Source organism: Besnoitia besnoiti (assembly GCF_002563875.1).
Source record: "Besnoitia besnoiti strain Bb-Ger1 chromosome Unknown contig00007, whole genome shotgun sequence".
Classification (NCBI taxonomy): Eukaryota; Apicomplexa; class Conoidasida; order Eucoccidiorida; family Sarcocystidae; genus Besnoitia; species Besnoitia besnoiti.
The window spans coordinates 2628038-2649283 of NW_021703915.1; the positions used below are offsets into that span (position 1 = coordinate 2628038).

At 57.2% G+C, this 21246-nt stretch overlaps 1 protein-coding gene across 1 annotated transcript; it reads right to left on the reverse strand.

The window, feature by feature from the left end:
• Nucleotides 1–975: 975 nt before the first annotated feature.
• BESB_073800 (putative anonymous antigen-1) lies at nt 976–14008 on the reverse strand (the record flags this gene model as incomplete). The annotated part of the gene is made up of 19 exons (XM_029365753.1): nt 976–1130; nt 1428–1558; nt 1884–2088; nt 2351–2435; nt 2587–2918; nt 3060–3344; nt 3673–3778; nt 4234–4779; nt 5080–5569; nt 5810–6857; nt 7104–7311; nt 7524–7681; nt 8004–8787; nt 9127–10506; nt 10766–10935; nt 11103–11382; nt 11655–12918; nt 13270–13416; nt 13719–14008. 19 exons carry the CDS (start codon nt 14006–14008, stop codon nt 976–978), a joined length of 8064 nt encoding a protein of 2687 aa, XP_029218237.1.
• Nucleotides 14009–21246: the final 7238 nt, after the last annotated feature.

Genomic DNA, 21246 nt, shown 5'->3' on the forward strand with positions numbered 1-21246 from the left:
TGAGACTACATGTGGACGACGACTGAGCTCAGGTGCCACTACGGCGACGCCCTACCGGCGTCGAGCAATTTGTCAGCAACGTATGAATAGAGCGTGAAATCCCTGTTCTGACAGGGCATGCGAATCAGCCACGCGTCTTGACAGGGCTCGTCAGCGAAAAGATAATAGCATGCGGGTTCTGAGGAGACCATTTGCCCCGCTGATACCCCCGCATCGTGCGCGGATGACCCCTTCTCACACAGACAATCGCACACCTACTGCTCCGAGAACTGCTTCACGCCGTCACCAATACACCAGTCGGCGCCGCAGTAATGTTTCCTGGAGAGCTCGGCGCTCGCGGACGCTAGCAGCACCGAGCTGGAGCCATGGAGACACAATCAGACGAACAGCGTGAGCAGTCGATCCTCCGATTTTCATATCTTCCGACAAAAAGCGGGGTTCGGTCCCAAACACAAACAAGTGCTTCTCACATGTGAAGGTGCTTCTTCCTCGGAGGGAGCAAACGAAAAACTCTGGAAATATGTAGACCCAGGCATGCACACGCTTGGTGCGTTCTGCAGGGTATGAACGAGAGAAAAGATGATACACGTGTCTAGCCCCGCCACTCACGGATCGCTCTTCGCACCCTCTTTGCGAAAATCCCGAGGTCTGGCAAAGCCGCGCTGATACCGCGTCGCGTGCTGGAGTTTCTTGTGGAAGAACAGAAACTCGAGGCGCGGCTCATCAAGACAACGTATTCGTCCACGCAGATGAACAGGAACGCGTCGCAGCCGGGGGTCGCTCACATGCAAGCATACACCATGGGCGCAGCTGGGAGACACGTATCAAAATAAATGTCCACAGATCCATAATACGCGCCTGGAGCATGCACATAAACTAGACCTAAGAACTAGCCCATAATGGCTGAAAACCAGAGAGCAACGCGCCCGCCTCGCTCTCCGATGTTGGCTGCAGAGAGTCTCACACTCCGATTCTTCAGAAGTTGTAAGTGGCCGCATCGCGCCACTGAACCATAAGCTCCACGAATTGGTCGCGCTCCTTCTGAGTCTTCGCCTTCATCGGCAGCTCGACGCCGTTCGGGAAGTCGTCGTTAGGGGGCCCAAACAGGCAGAGAGTCAGTTTCGGAGTAACTAAAAAAACGCAGAGACACACTCGTTCTCCGCATGTTCTTGCTGACGCTTCCAGAGATCCGACAGGCATCTATACTACCCGAAAGGCCCTAACTTCCCCTCCCCCCCCCCCCCCCCCCCCCCCCCTCCCCCAAACTGCATCGCTCTGTATCACAGGTATCGGGCATTCGCCCACTCAAACACGCAACTTGTGCGCCAGTCACGCGTGGTTCCCTTTCTTTTCTCGAATCCTCTGCACTGCAAAGCCCCGTTGCGGGTTCCCAGTTGATGCGCGGAGAAACGCGCGAAACAACGCACCTTTTCTGGGCTCCTTCTTGGCTGCATTCTGCAGCGCCGGGTGAACAAGCCCCTTAGCGACGTTGCGGATGCGCACGATGGGCACGCGGTTGTTGAAGTCTTGGTCTGTTCCCACGCTCCACTCGAACGCGCTGAAGAAGAAAATAACCAGCACGCAGACACAGCCGCTTCCAACTGCGAAGAGCCTGCTTCGATGCATCCCAGAAACCGCTCCTGGGCCTCATCCTCCATCGCTGTAAACGACCGCAGCCACACGCTGTTCACTGGCCTCTCTCCTTCGTGTCCAGGAGTTCCTCCCACGAGGGCGCTGAGTCACTTGCTACGTCTCGCGCCTCCGCCCCGGCCTTTGTTCGCAGCCGCGCCTTCCCCATGCGCTCACCCGCGCTTCACCCACGCGCTCAACCGCGCCAGCGCACGGTGGCGACGCGAGCTCTTGTGCGGCGTCTCGAAACTTACTTCAAGTCCTGAGAGCTGCGCCAGCGGATCTCCTCGCGCGCCTTGTCGCCCATGAAGACCTTGAGCTTCCCACCCTTTCGAAGCGCCTCCTTGACGCCGGAGGGCAAGTCGTGGACGCCGTTCGGGTACGGGTCAACGTTCCACTCCGTCAGAGCAAAGTCGAGTTCAGTCACAGTCTTGCTGAAGGCGTCGAACGGATCTTCGCCTGGAGGGAGCACAGAAAGCAAACCCTTCAGCAGGCCACTTGCCGATACATCGAAAGGGGGAGAAGGGGGGGCGCACTGCAGAACAATGAACCACAGACCCTCGAACCACACAGAGAGAAGGACAGAAGCCGACCGAGTCCTCCGTCACCAGGCGCGAGGGAGAAACGTGAGATGCATCAGAACGAGACGGCGGAAAAGAAACCACTGAAGCAGACACGCCTGCGTTCAATCCCGAATGTGAACACACAAGCACAAACTTACTCGAGCCCATGGCGTTCAAGGTCTTAGTGCAGACTTCCTTGATCGCCTTCTCCTCAGGCTTCTTCGTCGGCAGCTTGCCCAAGCTCTGCACAGAAGAAGACAGATAGATATGAACGCGTGTGCGCACCGTGGATCTGAAAGCACTCTGACATGTTCCCTGTCTGTCTTTGCCGCCCTCTGCGTGTGCACTGTGCCAGCGGCTCGGTGCAACCTGCGCGCGCGGCGGTGGCGCTTACGGTCTTGAGCGCGCCCATCAGTTCCTTCGACTTGATTTCTTCGTACATGTCGCCACTGGTCATGGCGATCGAGTTAATTATGACGCAGCAGAGCTGCGAAGTCGTCGCTTCGCCGGCGAAGTTAGTCAGGTTCTGCGTCATGACTTGATCAACGCCGCTTCCGACCAGACTGTCCGCGCCCATCTGCTCCGAGGCGAAGTAGGCGGCTAGGCCCAGGCACACACGCTGGAGACGCAGCTGCTTGGCATGCGCCTCCGTGGCTGCGCACGCGCAGACGGCCTGGAGGATGGCGCCGATCATCACTTCGTCCATGCCCATCTGGTACCAGCCACCTGCACATACCATCGCACAGGCGCACGCGCAAACACGGTATCAGGCGCCGCCCGACACATCTCCTCCCCCTCACTCCATCCCGCGGTCGACTGCACAGCTCACTGTTGAGCTGCGTGCATGCGTGGATGCCGAGTACGTACCATAGGCCGCGTTAGCGAGTTCATCCGCGTCGGGCTCAGGGACTTCCATCTCCTCAGGCGGAGGCTCTGTCGTCGCGCCAGACTCGTAGTCCGCGACAGCCTGGTCATACAGCTCCTTCGCCCTGCGCTCACACTCCTCGTTGAGCGCCTGCACAGCCGCCTGGCGCTCGCTCTGGCTGCGCGTCGTGTAGAAGAGAAGGCCGAGAAGCACGCGGCAGGCTTCCAGCATGACCATCGGCTGGTTGATCGACTTACAAATCACGTTGGCAATCGTCGCAATGCCTCCTGCACACGCGCGACACCGACGCAACACCTCCCGACGCAGATAATAAACGCGTCCACAGTCCTGCTCATGTATACCACCTTACACGCATGCGCGCATGCACATAATGCAGTCGGTACAAAGGCCTCCGCAGATGAACTGGGCTGCACGAAGCCCAAACGCAGAGGGATTCGACTGGGTCACTTCCATCTCAGCTGCAATTCATAGACAGCAGAGGCTCCGCAACGCAAATATGGAAATACGTACATACGCACATAAATACATACATAAAAACATAGATATATATAATCGCTCTGTTGTGAGTCGCAACCGCAAGGCACGGAGATTCACCTGCATTGCAGTACTCAAACGCCAGCTCCTCGCTGCGCACAATGCGTCTCGTGCAGCGAAGGCCGCCAACAACGAGATCTGTGACTTCGTTTCCTTCAGCGTCAACCTGAGAAAAAACGCGGGCGCTTCTAGCCAGGATGAGGCTTCTGGTTCGGCCAGAAATATTGAAGCATAGTCTCTGTATCACGAAAAAATGCCTCCTTCATCGTCTACGCTGCTACACGCTAACCACGATGACTGTAAGCCACCATTTGCTAGCTAAATAAATGCTCCAAAACTGGAGTCAAATGTTGTTTCCACAGAAAGAAGAGTTCACGGTTGAATGGTCGAAAGCGCAGATAGAGAACCTCGCACCTCCACAGAAACCGTGAACCCTAAAAGAGTTACTAGCTAGAGAAAAAACCCCTGTCGAGAAGAAGGCAGAAGTCTGTCAGCGTTTCAGACGACCCCCCCGCACCACCCTTTTTGATATCCACCTCCTCCAGGTCCATTTCCAGAAACCCGCTGAGGAGAGAAAAGGAAACACGCTCGGGACGCGGACTCAAGGTATTTTCTTCCCACCTCAACGCATCCGACGAGAATGGAGAACACATCGGCGTCCAAGAGCTTCTGAATAGACTCCTTGATCGCGCTCTGGATGCCGAGAAGGTGAATTCCGAGCGTGAGGAGGGCGACGTCGTAGTCGAACTGATGGATGAGGCGGATGGTCGTTTCGATGCCTCCGTTGTCGGCGAAGATTTGGGCGTTCTCCGGCAGTCGGCAGAGACTGGCTTCAATGTCGAGCAAGAGAAGCAGCGCCTTGGTGTCTGTGCGACCCTGCTTCGCGACAGCCATGCAAGGCAGCAAGCAGACGCCGAACTTCCTCATGTTTGACTCCTCGTTCTCCATCACGAGGTTCGTCAGCGTGCGGCACCCAGTCTCGAGCTGCGCATCGGGGAACGTCTCGCTGAGGTTGCTCAGCCACGTGCTGTACGCGTTCTCGATGCCCGCGTCCAAGAACGGCTGGATGTTTGGCGTGTACAGCGACAAGTTGCTGATGGCCTTGAAGACGGACTCCAGGCAACGAATCGCCGACTTCTCCTCAGAGCCGTCGTAGTTCGAGAGGCCCTACACACCACGCGCCACACTCACTCGCCGCAGTCTGCACCTACAGCGAAACCGACTCACGCGCAACCACAGCGGGTACACACACTCCCTCGCTCCCTCTCTGTCTTTCCGCGCACGTGGGACACTCAGGTGCTCCGAGACAGCGAGACAAGGAGGTCTACGAAGGGTGTGCGGCGCTGCAGACGCCACACATCCGCTCGCGCGCCGCAAACTCGCCTTCGTGGATGCGCTACCGGCCGCTCTCCCGCAGGCATGCGTCAAGGAACTGCTGCATGCGGCTCTGAGGCGTCCCCTTCTCACCTTGACGAGGGCTGCGGGCGCGCCGTTGGTGCCAAGAAACTTCTTCATGACTTCGTTCTTGTACAGCAAGTTGCAAAGGAGCACGCTGGCGGCGTTGCAGATGTCGTACTCGTGTCCGCGTTCGTTGAGCACGCGGACGTTGAGGTCAGGGCCGCCCAGCTTGGAGAAGATCTCCGTGTTCTTCTTGTGGCCGATGCAGATGTTGGCGAAGGCCAGACAGACGTTGGTGACGACGGCCGCCGCCGCGGGGTTGGGCAGCGAGCGCTTGAGCAAGTCGGTGCACGCCGAGACGCCGTTCAGCTCGCCGATCTTGGTTTTGATCTCGGGGACCACAGCCAGACTTCCGAGCAAGAAGAGCACATCGGGCAGCAGCGCAATGTCCGCGTTCACGTCCGACACAATGGCTATCAGGCGCTGCAGCACGTTCGCCTTCAGCAGCTCCTCGACGTGCGCATCAGATACCACGCGACGCATCGCGCGGAAGACATGTCTGCAAAAAAAGACACACGCGTCAACCACGTCGCGCGAACGGCCCTCGAAACCGTGCAAGCTGCCCGCCAGAAGAAAGACGGAGCGGCGACACAGGGAGACTCCTCCTCCGCGTAGAAGACACCAGGGCCAGAAGACGAGCTGTGCGACAGCGACGAGCGAGGACGACATGTACGGAAAGCAAGAAAGAGGAGTCAATTTGGGCTACATCCGGGGCTTTCTTGGCTGCGTGGGCGCCTACCTGAGGAGCGTGGAAGTGTAGGCACCCTTGTCGTAGTCGTCCCAGGTTTTGATCAGCTCCGTCATGATGGGCGTTTTGTTGTACAGGTTTCGGTTGACGGCGGTTCGCTCGACGAGAAAGTACCGGGCGCAGAGATGCTCTTCCTTGCGTTCGTTGGTCAAGTCCTTGCTCTTGTTGATTTTCGCGCAGGCGTCCGTGATGAGGGCGGGGCAGCCCTGAATTCTCGCGGTGTCTTGGGCGGCGGGCGGGTGTCTGCAGAAGGCGACGAGCGCCTTGACTGCGTAGAGGATGATTTCTTCGTCCTTCTGGCCCTTGATCAGAGCCAGGCTAATCTTGGAGAAGTCGTTCGCCTGCAGGAGCTTCACGTTGGCCGGGTTCGCAGCGAGCAGCTCGAACGCCATGTTGCCATACTGGTGGTCGGCACCCATCGCGGTCTGCGAGTCGAGCTGCTCCTTGTTGTACACGGCCATCTGCGTGAAAAGGAACTCTGCCTCCTCCTGGAGCATGGCGACCTCGCTGATCGCCACAGAGAGGCCCTGCACCGTGCGGTTGTTGAGCAAGTCGTAGACGTCCTTGCAAGTCTTCTCGCGCGGCTGGTCGTCCTCCATCGCCTGGCGAATCATCGCCACCTTGTCCTTCAGCTGCTGGCCGAATTCGTCGCCGTAGTAGTCGCCCAAGTTCGTGATGCCCTGCAGTGTCTCCTCCAAGCCGTACACCTGCAGCAGCTGGCGGCCGTTGCCCTCGGTCGCGACGAGCTGAAGCATCAAGTCGCAGAATGTGTCCGCGCACTCCGGGTCGGTCTGAATCGCGCTGGTCGCCTCCGCGCAGAGCTTGGGCACAGCCTCCTTCACGGTGCGGACCATCATGTTCTGGTCCGCCGCCGCCAGACCTTGCAGCGCGCGATTCACCTCCTTGATCACCGCCGGATTCTCCGGGAACTCCTCAATGGCCTGCAGTAGCAGCTCGAAGCCTTGGCACTTCTCCACCTCCGCCGTCATGCTCGGGTCGCTCGCCGCCAACAGCACACGCGCCATCGCCGCGTACACACCTGCGCACCCAGCCACACAATGCAGTCCAGCCATAAGCTCGCCACAAAAACGAAAAAACAAACGCAGCAGACACCGAAACCACACACAAGACCCCTTCGCCTCCCCATGCGAGGCATGCGCCCAGCCGCAGCGGACCAGACAGACTCAGACTACGCCGCCGCCCGTCCTCTCTACCTCTCATCCTGCGACTCCATCACGACTTGCAGAGAGGCAAGGCGCTGGGGCTGTGCCGCCTTGACAGTTACCTGCTCGCTGTTCATCGGTGAGGCGCTTCTTGTCGTCTTCGGCCTTAAGGTGCTGCGACAGCTTCTTGAGAGTCTGCTCCTTGATCAGCGTCTCGTTGTAAGACTTGGAGAGAAGCAGGCGCTCGATCATGTGCATGTGGGCCAACTGGCGGGCCTCCGAGGCGTTGGAGCCGACCAGGGCCTCGCAATCACGCAGGATGGAGCCATCCTGGAAGAAAACCGAAAGTAAAAACCAAAATCACATAGAGACGCGCACTCTTATTCGGCGCAAACGGGAGAAGAGACAGACACAAACACGCAGCGGGATGCACGAGGGGGGCATTTGCCCCAGATAAACAGCCCGCCACAGACCACGGATGGACGGAGACATGAGCACATGCTGAGGCATGCACAGTGCTAGACGTGATGTTTCTTTCTCACCGCAAAGGCGGGAAGAGGCTCGTAGCCAGCCTGAGCGAGGTTGTAGGCCAAGGCGCCCAGGAGCTCCATTCCGGCCGTGACGACGCCGTCGTTGTGCTGGTGCTGCTGCATGAGCAACATAGCCAGGGCGAGGATGTCGCCGCTGGAGCCGCTCATGTCTGTAAGGAAAAACACACACTCTCGCATAGATATTACGTAGGTGTCCCCCCTCTCTCGCCTGCGTGCGCAGCTCGCGGTGTCTCGAGTCTTTCCTTTCCTCTTGGATGCCTCGCCTCTATCCTTCTCTAGGGGCGCAGACGCACGGGCTCCGCTCACGCCGTCAGATCGACTCGCGCACGCCTCGCCAGGCACCCTTGCTCCCGTACCGCCCTCCAGCCCCTCGCCGCCTGTAACTTTCGTGGATTTTCAGTTTCCAGCGGTCGCGTCTCAGCCTCCCTTTGGGGCTCGCATGCACCACCCGTGCGCTCGGCGGGTGCTTACACTGCATGATGAGTTCGCATCCAGCTGCGTCTTCGGCGAAATACCGGAGGAACTCGAGGATTCTGCTGACGGTTTCGGCGTCGTTTTTGTGGAGTTCGAGGAGGGCGTAGGTCTGGGGGAGGAACGAAGGGGCGACCTCGAGCATAGTCGGCATGCAGTACGCGTTGGCGCAACAGGCCGCGAGCGTGCGGTATGCGGAGCCCAGGAAGCGCTTGTTGTTGTTGACGCTCTCGGCGGCAATCATGTTAGCGTACTGAGAAAGCATGCCGGAGGCCGTCACAGCCCAGGCGCCGAAGGGGTCGTTCGGGTCGTCGAAGCAGCGATCGCAGAGACGGCGCGTGACCCACGCGACGTTCGCCTCCAGGCGCTCGTTGCCTGGGTAGGTTCCCAGAACGACGACGAGCGAGCCGAGGCACTTTTCGGTGTGCTGCAGCGCGTCCTTGGGATCCTCCAGCGGCGCCGCCAGGAACATCGCCAAGCGCGCGCACAGGTTGTCCACGCGCTGGGCGGTGTCCTCTGCGCCAGACTCCACGGCGTCGATGATCTGAAGCATGAGCGACTTGATCTGCTCATCAGCGCCCATCTTGGCGAACAGCTCGCCTCCCAGACGCGTCACCTCGTCGCTCTCGCTGTGGATGCGCATCGCGTCCGCCACCTGCTCCATCAGACCCAACTCGCGAAGCACCGCGCGATCGTCCGAAATCACCAACTTGTTCAACACATCCAACAAGTTGATCACCGCCTGCTCGTTGTTCTGCTGCTTCGCCAGAGCCTCCGTCACAACCTGCACACACAAGAGACACGCCGACGCAGTAAAGGGCCTCACCACACCCTCTGCGAAGAGACTCGACACCGCCCCAAGGGCCGCTAAGCCGTCCCTACGCCCATCCCCGACCCCCCTAGCCCCCCACGCACGCCACGCTACACACACAGAGGGAGTTGCAGAAAAGTAAAGGATGCTACTACTACATGCACACACAGAGACACAAATGCATGCCCTCGCCGCTTCAGGCCGAATCGCCCCAGTATCTATAATCCCGAGTGCCTGCCCGCAGGGCGAGGCTCCCTTGCCGTCTCATAGCGGCCGCGCAGTGTGGCCCCGAGACTGCGGTTTCGTGCGTACCTGCGCAGGGAAGCGGACGTCGTTATCGTAGAAGCGTCTGAGGTCATCGAAGGTGCCGATCAGCGCGAGGACGCGGGCCGCCTGGGTCGTGAGCTGCTCATCATCTCCGTATTCGTCGATGATTCTGAAGAGAGCGGTGACGGCGCCGGCTTCGGCGATCTTGGTGGCCATGGTGGCGTCGTTGGTGGTCTCAAGGAGATCCTGGAGCGCGCGCATGGCGACGAGTTTGCTTTCCTTCTTCGGGTCATTTTGGATGATGAACACGAGCTTCTGCAGCAGCGACTCGAAAGCGGGCTGCGCAGTCAGCATCTGGACGCGCTCGGGAGTCGTCGCCATGGCTGCGAGGCATCCGCAGGTGGCCGCGAGCACGGGGGCGCTCTGCGGGAAGTTGTCGATGCCGACGCAAAGAGTGTCTACAAAGTTCCTCTCGAAGGCGAGCTCCGCCGAGCGCTTGTCGCCCTTGAGGAGCAGACGCAGGCCGTCCAGGCAGTGCACCGCTGCGTCCTCGTAGTACTGACTCTGCGGGCCTTTGAGCGACTCGTACAAGTTGATCAGAGTGGAGACGTTGCCCGCCTTGATCAAATGCGTTCGACCCACGCGCGTTGCAGCGACTTGCTCCATGGCATGCGCGCACTCGCTGACGGTGGCGTCGTACAAGTCTTTGCCCAGAATGTCGTAGTCAGTCACGCTGAAGGCGTCCGCCTCATGGCCCACGATGTACTCTTGGAACTTGCACATCCGCGGCCCGATGTTGGAGCGCGCGGCGATCTTGGCTCCCTCCGCCGAGATGAGCAGCTCGTTGAGCGCCGACAAGTTCTCGTGGAGCTTGGCGAAGTTGTTCTTCGCGCACGCGTCTTCACACTCCGCAAGCAGCTCCTGGATTTCTCTCTCCAGCGCGTCAGTGGGCATCAGCAGCGCGAGCAGCGGCGCAATCGTGCGCTTCAGCTCCTTCGACTTGGCGTGCGTCCTCATGGCCACCTTGAGCGCCTGGAGGCAGTTGCACTTCTTCATCGTCTCGGCCGTGCTCGGGTCGATCTTGGCGCAGGTCGCCAACACGGTGAAGCCGGCGATCTGCGCATCCAGGTACATCGGGGCGCGATTCAGGTACTGCACAACCGCGTTCAAGCCTCCAGTGCGCGCCAGGATGCCGACGCCGTCGCCTCCATCGCACTGGACCAGGTAGTTGAGCGTTTCCAGGCAGTTGATCTGCGCGCGACGACTGTCGGGGTACTTGCGCATCACGCGCAGCACGCCCTCGATGCACTGTTCAATGTTCTCCTTGCTCGAGATACGCATTGTCGCCGCCAAGTCGCGGAACGCCGCCGTATCCACAACCAAAATGTTGCTGTCCGGCTCCTCCAACTCCACCACGCGCTTCACCTGCGCATCCAGACCACGAAACAGCCGACAACGGTAGCAATAATCGTCACCCGACACGACTCGCCAAGCCGCCTACGCGGCAGGACGTGAACACAGAAGAATCTCTCGGCGGCGAACCCTTCCCCTTCGCTTACGTACACTGACCCACCCCGAAACAGGCGCGTCCAATGCTACGGGTAGTCTTCAAGTCGGAACTCAGTTCGGGGCGCGGCGCGCACACGCTGAGCGGCCCCTGGCAACTGACAAACACGACACTCACCTGAGGCAGGCAAGCGACGTCGCACATGGAGACGAAACTGGAAGTGAGGTCTCCATCTCCGCTGATCTTCATGTTCTTGACGCACTTCAAGCCGGCGCGCACGATGCGGCCCTGGCCTTCGAATCGCGTGCACTCGATCCAAGAGGCGATGCCCTTCATGATCGTATCGGCTGCGACAGACAAATACGAAGCCCGCAAATGAATGCATATACGCCGGCGCAGACAAATACGCCTGCAAACAGTCACAGCAGACAGATTTGATGTGGTCAGCACACACGCCACCTGTAAGGCCCTCATGAGGGACGCTTGAGGCTCTCGCCCTCTCCGCATTTCTTACCGGCCTGCTTCTCTTCGAAGATCTGTCTGAGGGTCGGCACACGCGACAGACCCGAAATAGCCGCGAGGACCTTGTAGGCGCCGTCGGGGTCGCCGCGGACAGTTTGAATCGCAGAGTCCAAGACGTCAAGATGGCGAGCGCAGTCGTTCTCCGTCGCAATGCGGCCCAGACAGTCAATACCGCAGCTGATCAGAGCGTCGTTTCCTTCGTGCTCCAACATTGCGGCCAGAACTGCGTCCACACACGTGCCGTCGCTCATGAACGACTTGGCGTCCGCAACCTGCATGCCGAAAGCAAAACAAAATGAATACCGACATTGAAAACAAAGCCCCTCGAGGACAGACGCCAACGCGGCAACCTCAACCACCCCTAGACGCAAGGGCTACATGTCGCAGACCAGAAACTGCCTCCCGGCGAGCACAGCCACATGTCGAGTGTCGTGCATCTATGCACGCAGACTTCACATATCAATGTGCACATCAGGCTACTCTACCCCTTCGATTGGGGGACGCGGACGCGGACGGGGACGAAGGGGGGTAGGCGCTGGCCTACCTGAGAGAAGTTGTCCAGGAGCTGCACGCCGACGAGGGCGAGCTGCTCGTTGTTGACATTCGCAGTGAGGGAGATGGTCACGCCCTGGATGCCACCGTAGTCGCTGACGCCCTGGAGCGTGGTGAGTCGGGGTACGAGGCGGTTAAGCGCCGAGATGGCGTGCTGCTGGTAGGTGACGTCGGCGGTGTGGTACTGGCAGCAGAGTGAGCAGATCTCGGCAGCTTGGTTTTGGAGCATGTGTTCCTGGATTTCGGCGTGCTGCGAGCCGGCTGCCACGAGTTCCATGGCGAGCGAGGCGATTTCGGGGGACTCGACGTTCTGGTAGAGAATCGGGAGGACAGTCGCAAAGGTTTGGTACTGAACGATTTCGTGCGCCAGGCTCTCGCGGGTCGAGAGAGGCACGAGCGCCATGCAGAGCGAGCCGAGCGCTTCCATGCTCTCCGTGCAGTACGAGACCGCAGTGCAAAGCGTGGCGACGCCTCCAGCCTGCACAATGGCGTCCACGTTCGAGGGGTTCGACGCAATTCTCGCCAACATTTTCGCGGCGCCACTGATCATGGAGGCGATCTTCTCGGGATTCGACTCAAGCTGGGGCAGACCCGAATTGATCAACTCAACAAGCAGCGGCACGCCTCCGGCCTTCACGATCTCGTCCGTGAAGGAGCTGATGTAAGACATACTGCCGAGCGTGACGAGTGCGTCGTCGTACTCGGGGCTGCCGCTTTCGGCCGACTTGAGCGTCTGCAGGCACTTTTGAAGCTGCTCAGGACCAATCATCGCTGCGAGCGCGGCACTACCCTTCGCCGACGCGCTCTTCTTGCTGCGGTACTTGTCCATCAACTCAATGCACTGCGTCAGCGTGGAGCTGTCCGTGCACTGGTTCACAGCCATGAAGCGCACCGTGTCGAAAGCGCCTTCCACCATCTCCACGCCCGCATCGGACTGGTCGCCCTGGTTCAGGCAGTAAGTCAGCAGTACACTCGTGCCGCCTGCGTTGTACAGCGCCGTCGAGCCCTCCGCAGACTCGGCTGCGATTGCCAGCGCCGCCGTCACGCGCTTCGCGGTCTTCATACCGATCGCTGCCTTGGAAAAAATCGACAGCATGCCTCCCGCAATCGACGCACCGTCAATCGGCGCGCCGGCGCGGTTCAAATTGTCAATAAAGTTCATCGTGTCCTCAATCGTCTGCGGGTCCGTGGGAGAGCTGTTTACGATCGCCACCACAATTGGGCTGCCCTCCGTGTGCAGCTGCGAGATGTGCGCGCTGAAGAGTAAAACCGCGCACAAAAGATCGAAATACCGATATAGGATTGTCGAGATAAACCACGCAGGAGGCCTCCTCCCCACAATGAAGCAGCCAATCTCGCGCACATCTTCCACAGCCACATACGAAGCTGGAAAACAGGCACGCATAGCCGCGGCGAAGGGTAATTCGAGCCTCGACACACTGCACATACCATACCAGTGACAGCGCGGCTACCCGCTCCATCATGCGCTCCGCTCGCACTCACAGCTGTCTCGCTCTGCATGCAGCGGTCATATTCAACTGAGAGCCAGGCGGCGCCTCTTAAGGCGAAAGGAGCCCTCCACGCAGGACGGCCGCCGAGCAACTTACGCGTCCATTTCTTCCTTCACTGCCGCACTCATCGCCCAAATGACGCGCGCCGCGCACAGCATCAAGTCCTCATCGTCGCTGAAGGTCGTGACGGCAGTTTGCATCGCCGCCAGGACACCGCGGTCCATCGCGTCCAACGCATTTTCCCTGAGCGCGTGCGAAGCAGAAGAACTTTGGTTTCGCTTCCACGTCGATGTACGAAAAAGCATACATGTATAGATGCACATGTGAACAGGCATGCGTATCCACACGTGCGAAATGGATCCCATGCCACACGCTCGCGAGAATGGACCCACGATGCAGGCGACCGCGACACACACAGGTTCTGCCGAGATTACAAGATAATGCAGGTCCATCTGTTGCTCTCGACACGCAAACGCCTCGCGCAAGTTCGTTCCTTCGTTCTCAATAAGCGGCAACGACGGCTCGCCGCCGAAGCAGGGACTCACTGGTAAAGCTGATTGGACGGTCCGCAGAAATCGGCGAGGGAGCGGAGACCGAAGAGCAACATGCGCTTGAAGGTCTGATGCTGAATGACCGACTGCACAGCAGTAGCCACCCCCGCATCGGGGTTACGCTTGACTGGACGCAAAAGGAAAGGACACGCAGCAGTTAACGGGTACAGGAAGAAAATCAGCCCCCTTGAAGTCAGCAGACGGAAGAGACACGGTCCCAGGCACAAGCTGCAGGCGAAAAACCGAAATGCGCCGCTGAGCGCAATCCCTCTGCGGCAAGTCATCTCCCGCGGATAATCGACACAAGAGGCGGCTCCTCAGTGGGCACAGTAAACGCAAGGAAAGACAACGGAAATACACCGATAGGCACTCGAGAGGAAAAAGCGTGCACAGAGGAGGAGAAGAGCGCCGTCAGATGTGACGACCGACGCAGACAGGCATGATTCATCTCGCTAGAGAGAAAACAAATCGTGTATGCGCAGTTCTTCTCGCATTTCGTGCGCTCGATAAGCGTCCGCACAAAAACGAATCCCCTGCACGCCGCGGCTGCCTCAGGAAAGCATGCGAAGGTTCAGATGCAACAATCAAGATGCACCTGGAAGACCGATCATAAGCCATGTGTATGCACATCACAGACCTACTGTGCTGCGTCAACCGCGCTTCTCGTGCGACTCAAGAAGAAAGCCACCAGCAATGAAACGCGGATACGGATAACAAGAGATGCACACTGCAAGACAGGAGTACGCTAGAAAACTGGCACTAGCGCGCTTGGCCCTCGGGCGGCGTGCAGCGGCACCTCCCTATCAGCAACAACGCGATCATCGGCGAGGAGACAGCCCACAGAGCAGCAACCGAGGAAGTTCGGAAAAAGAGCAAAGGCTTGTAATCAAGTAGAGGCGGCAGGAGACGCAAAGAAACACACTGAGAGTGCAGAGTTAGTTGAGGATTAGCGGCAAATCAGGAGAAACAGTGTGCGCGTCGCAGCGGCAACCGGGCGCGCGCCCTGAAGAAGAGATTGGCTGTGCAAGACACCAGCATTCCAGATCCCCTCCCGAACAACGGAGACAGAAAGAGGGAACGAAAATGCAGCTCCACGTGCGCATGGATTGCAGGCGAGAAAAAATTAAAATCCCACGCACACGCCCGCACAACGGTGCAGCGGCCACATACTCGAAATGACAACGACCACACACACATTCGTAAAAAATGCTTAAAATAAACAGAAGAACTTACCTTTCCCGATAGCCATGATGTGAGAAACAGCAGGGCTGTTTGTCGACAACGGAAATAAAAAATGCGGTTCAAAAAAGACGAGATGCCGCTAAAGAGTAGAAGATCTGCTCTTTGACAGCGTCCGCAGCGGCTTCTGTGGGCGAAACAGGCAGCGAGGAATTTCTGTCGCTTCCTTTGTTAAGTGAACCATGGAAACGACTGAATATTTTTCCGTTAGGTCCCAACCATAAACGACGAAACCTTGCGGGCATACGCCGGGCTCGTTGCCCCGCTTAGTTCTTTGCCGTTGAATTTCGAACAAGCAAAAAGCTCAGTCAGACAAAGCCGAGAAAGACAGTTCGCCGCCCAGCAATACGACAGAAAAGCAAACGAAATATTTTTAAGCTGTGACGGGCGCGAAGTTCGCGACGCCCAGCTTTCTCTTTGTGACAAAACAGCCCCGCAAAAAAACAACAATACACGATGAGGAAACGAGGGGAGCCCGCTCGTTTCTCTCACCGCTGCGCATACTACAGAAAGCGATGATCGTTACGGCGCGTTTGACTACATACGTATATATACGCATCCATATATATATACGTATTCTCTGCGTTCCGGACGTTTTTTGACGAAGACCCTGAGCACGCCTGCCGAGGAATTCAGCCCGAGCGCTGCAGTTCGACAAAAGCCACTTATTCGGGAGCGAAAGGGGAAGCGCGCCTTGGGACACGGATTTTGCACGGTGGCACCTGTTGAAAAAAAGCAAACGGGGTCAGCCAATCGGAGGTCGGTCGCGTGTGTGCCCGCGCGAAAACTGCTCATCGGAAGCTCTTAGCAAGTTATCCAGCCACCACAAGCGGTGCGCGCTCCTCGCGTTGACGGATGTAGCTCGATGATGGCGGACGCTGTCCCCCTTCCCATCCGCTGCAGATTGCCAGGGCTGCAGCGCGAATCATCCAGCTGTGGCACGCCGGGGGCAGTACTCCGGAGTCAACCCGCGCGCGTTATTCGGCAATCACCTCAGGGGCAGCAGAATTCGCCTACTTCTCTCGGAAAGGTCGCACTCTGCAACTGCGCTACACCGCTTTCTCTTGCGGAGAACGAAGGTCAGAAACTGAGCTTAATCAGAAACACATCCCAAATGTCACGGACGCAGGATACGGCAGAGAGCGTCCCATCGCAGAGGAGAGCATAATGCACATCTCGCTCGTGTGCAAGCGCAGCGGCTCAGGCTCGTGGGGTCGCTACAGTATGCGAAATTTTGCCGCAGCACTGAAAGTGGACGGGCATACTAGGCCCCGCTGGGTGGGCCTGGATTTCTAGAGGATTTGACCGCGGCCAGGCGATGTGCAAATCTGAACGAGGATGACTGCAGCCATGTGACACGGCGTTCAACTGTGTCCACGCAGGCGGGGGCACATACCTGGGGTAGCTCCCCACTCCGGCTGGCTTCCGCGAATTTGTCCAGTGTGTGTTTTTGCCTGCGAAAGATCACCTTCCTGAATGGCCAGCGTATCGAGAGAACCGCCTGTCAAGAGCTGAGCGCTGGAAGTTTGTGTGTCCAAGCACGCCGGCAGCGTACGCGTGCGGGTCCTTGGGATGGAATGGTGCGTAAATCAAGAGACGTTTCACTGTCGGAAAGGCGTCTTTTTTTTGTCCGTTATTCAACTCGGAGAAAAGAGGGAAATTAGTCACTCTGCAGCCACTTTGGTACGAAGTAGCAGGACTTCCCCGGGCAGTGTTCAGTGGCAAGAGAACGCTGAACCTTTGGGTGCCGATGCTCCCTCCCGCCTACTGCATCTTTGTCATCTACCTTCTCTTACCCGTGAATCCAGCGCACAGCTGCTCCAGTTCACTGCACATGCAAGCTACGTTAACCACCACCACGGCATACCCGCTAGGATCTGTCTCCGTTTTGCTCCTGCCAGTCTTTAAACGGTACATAAGACATTACACGGATGGGAGGCCGCACGTTCCAGTTCTTTGCGCGCAAGTAAATGACCTGGCGGCGGTTCGTCGTTCCCCGTCGTGTTATCCTTTTAAGCTTGTGGAGAGTTTACCACAAGAGAGGGCCAGCTAACCGCCGGACTTGCACGTGCGTCACTGTCAGCTCGAGTGATGCAGGCAGGTGTCGAGGCACCTGCGCTTTTCCCTACAGTCTAGGATACTGCGTAGCACTCGGCCGTCCGCCAATGCGGTCTAGAGTTGGTGGACAATCCTGTTCCCGTTCATGCGAAACGTCTTTTTTGTGTGGTGCGCAAGAGCAACTGATGGATAGCATGTGGCCCGCCACAGTGCTCTTCTAGGACTTGGATGCGCACGTTTTTTCGTATTCGCCCTGTTTTTCCCAGAACTACGCCTGGAGAGCATCAGCAACACGTGCACCTACTAGAAACCGATCAGTTGCCAGCGATGCGTGCACACCACGGCATGAAAAGCGTACGAGACACGGCGGAAAGCTCACGTGTTATTGTTTGCTTCGTTGCTCTTCCCGTCCTGCCGGTAACTAGGCCCACTTCGGCGCCATCGAAAATGAAACTCAAAAGCAATAACCCTTACTGCTCTACGCATTTCTTACAAGGAAGTGCCGGCGGATGCGATTGAAGCGCCCCGGGTGCAGCCTCGGGTACCAACGCAGGCATCATGCAGCCCTGGCACCAACGTCTCTACGTTTTTCAGAAGAGCTGTACCGGAGTGCAGTTTGCGCTACACAAGCAGTAAGGATCTATGCTGCTATGTGATCTCTGTAATTCCTTCGTCGGCTACAAGTGTCACCAACATGCACACAAACGGAAAGATGCTGCGGTGTATTCGTTATTGCGAACACGTGAACATCAACTAGAAAGCTTGTCAGCGGCTGCCAGCTTCCAGCGGCTTGTGACCCTCGGCGGACGCAAACAGCTCCGACGGAGTTCTTCCGCCACAGTCGGCGCATGCGCGAAGTTCGCTTTGCCCCGCAAACCCTCCCCACCCCCCCCCACACACATAGCTTGAATCGATCAAGGTTTTGAAGCTTATCTCAAGCACACGTTCCCTCGTTTTCGGTGCGTTGTCCTCCGCAATGTGAAGGGATTGCCTTCTGCAACGTTCCATGGAGTAGACATGAAGTAAACCTCAGTCGAGCCAGCGAAACGTTTGTTGAGGTGGGTTTTGGTCCCGGAACATGTGTCCTTTGTCATTCCATATACTCCAGTAATACACTGTGCACCGCTTTTCACTCAGATCGTGTTCCACGTACCAGAGACAACAACTTGTACCGCGAATGATACTCATGTATGACGACACGGCGTTGTCGTCCGTGACGCCTTTTTCTCTCCTGTCAAAGACCCCTCAGGGAAGACCGGAAGCCAAACCTGAAGCATGGTCTGAATCATCCCAGAGGCCGACGCTCTACGCAACTGCGTATGCCGGCTTTCCGCAGAAGTGTGCAGACGGCGTTCATGCACAGCGTGCGAGCGAAAGGGGGACGTGTTCTGCTGGATGAGAGACCTCGTCATGCTCTTTCCCTCCGTAGTTGTTAACTTCTCAACCGCAGCAAATGTTATGAATCTAGTGCAAGACCCGCAGGGGAAGCTGCAGTTCCAATGATCTCTTTTCCTCTTCAGCCTCCATAAAAGTGTACATGCAAGTAGCTTCGTGCAGAGCTTCTTTCGGCTCTGTAAACTGCCCCAGACCATTTGTTGTTGGCTGCCTCGGAGTGGTGCGAATGCGCTCGGAGCTCATGAAAAGTGAACCGTTATGCTGATCGAGAGAAGGCGTACGACAAGTTGTTCCATTGACAGTGTATGCTTGAGCAGAACGAGCGTTAGAAGCATGGGAGCAAGCATATCAAAAAATCCCGAGGGCTTTCCCGAACGGATGCCACAGGTTCCTGAATTCCGTCTCAAGGCAGTGCTACTTGGAAGTCCTTTCAGCGGTCGCTCTTGCGTGTTCGATCGGTAATGCATACGCACTGCTGGCTCTGGGCCATCATGTGAAATAGAACAGGTGATGGAATGCAACAGGTCTGGCAAGGAAAATGTTTTTGAGTGCTCATACATGGACGCGTATACGTAGATATTGCATGCGCGTGATGCACTGAAAAACAAGCGTACTGAAGTGTCTTTGGGCCGCGAGACGCCCTGCTGCGTTGATGCGTCGAGGATATTTGTCGCCGTATAAAACACCGGGGAGAGTTTAGCAGGGCAGTTTATATGCCAGTGGCCCTCAGATGCCGGGTGCTAAACTGTTTTTGAGATGCTAAATGAATAGACGAACGACAGGATTCGGGCTTGTCTTGAGGGCGTGGAACAAATGAAGAGACTTCTTTTCAAGAACTTCGCGCGCGCCCCTTGAACCCCGAGGTACAACCGTGCCTGGTGCTGCCAGGTGGATGCTCCTCAATTCCTCTGTGTTGTTCTGTTCGCACGGCGGTCTTTGTTCAGACTACGTGTAGTTGATATGTGCAACAGGGAATCCCCGTTCTGTTGCCCCTCAGGTACATCAACAACAGGTTCGACTACCAGAGCACCACCAGCCCGTATAGCCTTCGCCTCGGGACGAAGGTCTGGCTTCTGTCCGATCCCACAGGAGGTATTGCTTTTCTCAACCTGTGGGACACACCACGAGAGGTCAGCCCCAGACGTATCTGAACGCTGCGAACTTTGTGCATGGGTTTGCAAGCGTCACTTAAGCACCGAACCAGTAAATGCACAACCAGGGTCACAGGTAACTCGGCAGATAGGAGCTCCACAAATTGCTCCGTCCTCCTTTCTTGCAAAACAGATAGCAATGAACCACTTCTCATCACGAGGCCGGCACTCAACAGCGTTAACTCTGCTCTACCTGGCTACTTTCCACTCCCGCACGTCCCCATGTACGTAAAACACCCTATGCCGCCATGTATGAAAGGATATGTTTCAGCGTTTTGAAACGTACTCAAACAGGAATGCTGCTCGGCTCCGGAGGGAGAAACTGGCAAACGTTGCTAGTCTTTGTGTGCCTAATCGCTGCACAGCTTCGTAATGACCCGCTTCGAGGCAACACCGTATTACAATCATGAAGAGGGCCTCACACAACGCGAGAGGGTAGACGCTGAACATCTATTACGTTCGATCTGCCGAAGCTGTGACGGATGCCACTGCCATAACCGTCCTCACATGCTGCAAGAAGCGCCATTCTCAGTTTGGCGTGCCTACCTGTTCTTCTCGTTCCTTGTGTATGAAAGGGCGGCGCTCATATCTAACATCATGGAGGTCATTCATTGCCCCGACGGGTGCGTCCCTCGCTGGCTCTTTTACAGGTCTCCCCGGACACAGGCGGGCCAGGGTTCTGGGCAGGCATCCAAGTTATTTTCATATGTATTAGTGGCAGAGAAGTCGTAAGCATTGAAGGCGAGGTGGTCAAGTGGGCGACTTCAGCGGTCGTGCGCCGTGCGTCCGAAAAAGATAAGGCCGTCGTGTGCATTCTCATAACAAAGACAGACGCATTACAGGAGGGCCAAGAAAAAGCTATCAGGGAGACCATGAATCGTCTCATACGGACGCCCGGTCTCCCCGTGGATGCATGGACTTTCTGTTCTGCCAAAGACGGTACAGGTGCGCCTAAATGAAGACTGGGTGGACACACAGCAGCACCGTGTGTGAACCAAACAAGCCATCTGATGATTTGATGAGCTTGGATTAAGACTATCACGATAAAATCGTAGCTTCAAACGCCATGACCACAACTACGCGCATTGTATCTCCGATACATCGTGAGCATAACCACTCCCGCCACACCACGTAATTCGAGTCGAGTGTATGAAAGAAATCGACGGGTATCACCGAAAAACGAAGTACTGCGAACCTAATGTGCGATAAAAAGGTCCTCGACTCCTGGCCGGTCACTAAGAATCAGCAAACCAGCCCCCCGCGCAAGCGAATCATAACAGCAACTGCTTTTTCTACCGATTCACAATTTCAGGGCTTCAGGGGGCTGAAGATGTTATAAAGCTGCTTTTCTATCGCTCTGTGAAGGATGAGGCGAAGAGACAGCGGCGGGAGCGTAGAAACACGCGTGCCCCTCGGCCGATTGCCGCCAAATCAGAAACAATACGCGAGTCGATTGTGAGCCTTGCAACGCGGGCCTACAATGCGTCTCTCAAAGAGATGGAGCGAACAGAAAAAGAGGATCGAGAGAAGACCACCAAGTGTTGGTACAATGACAAGGGCGACATATAACTCATGCGCATGGATCGGCGCAAGGCACTTTCTCTACTGTTTTGTGCAATGGCTCACACAGGCCGGACCGCGATGTAGCGTCCAAATGCTGTGTGCCGTTGTTTTGTTGT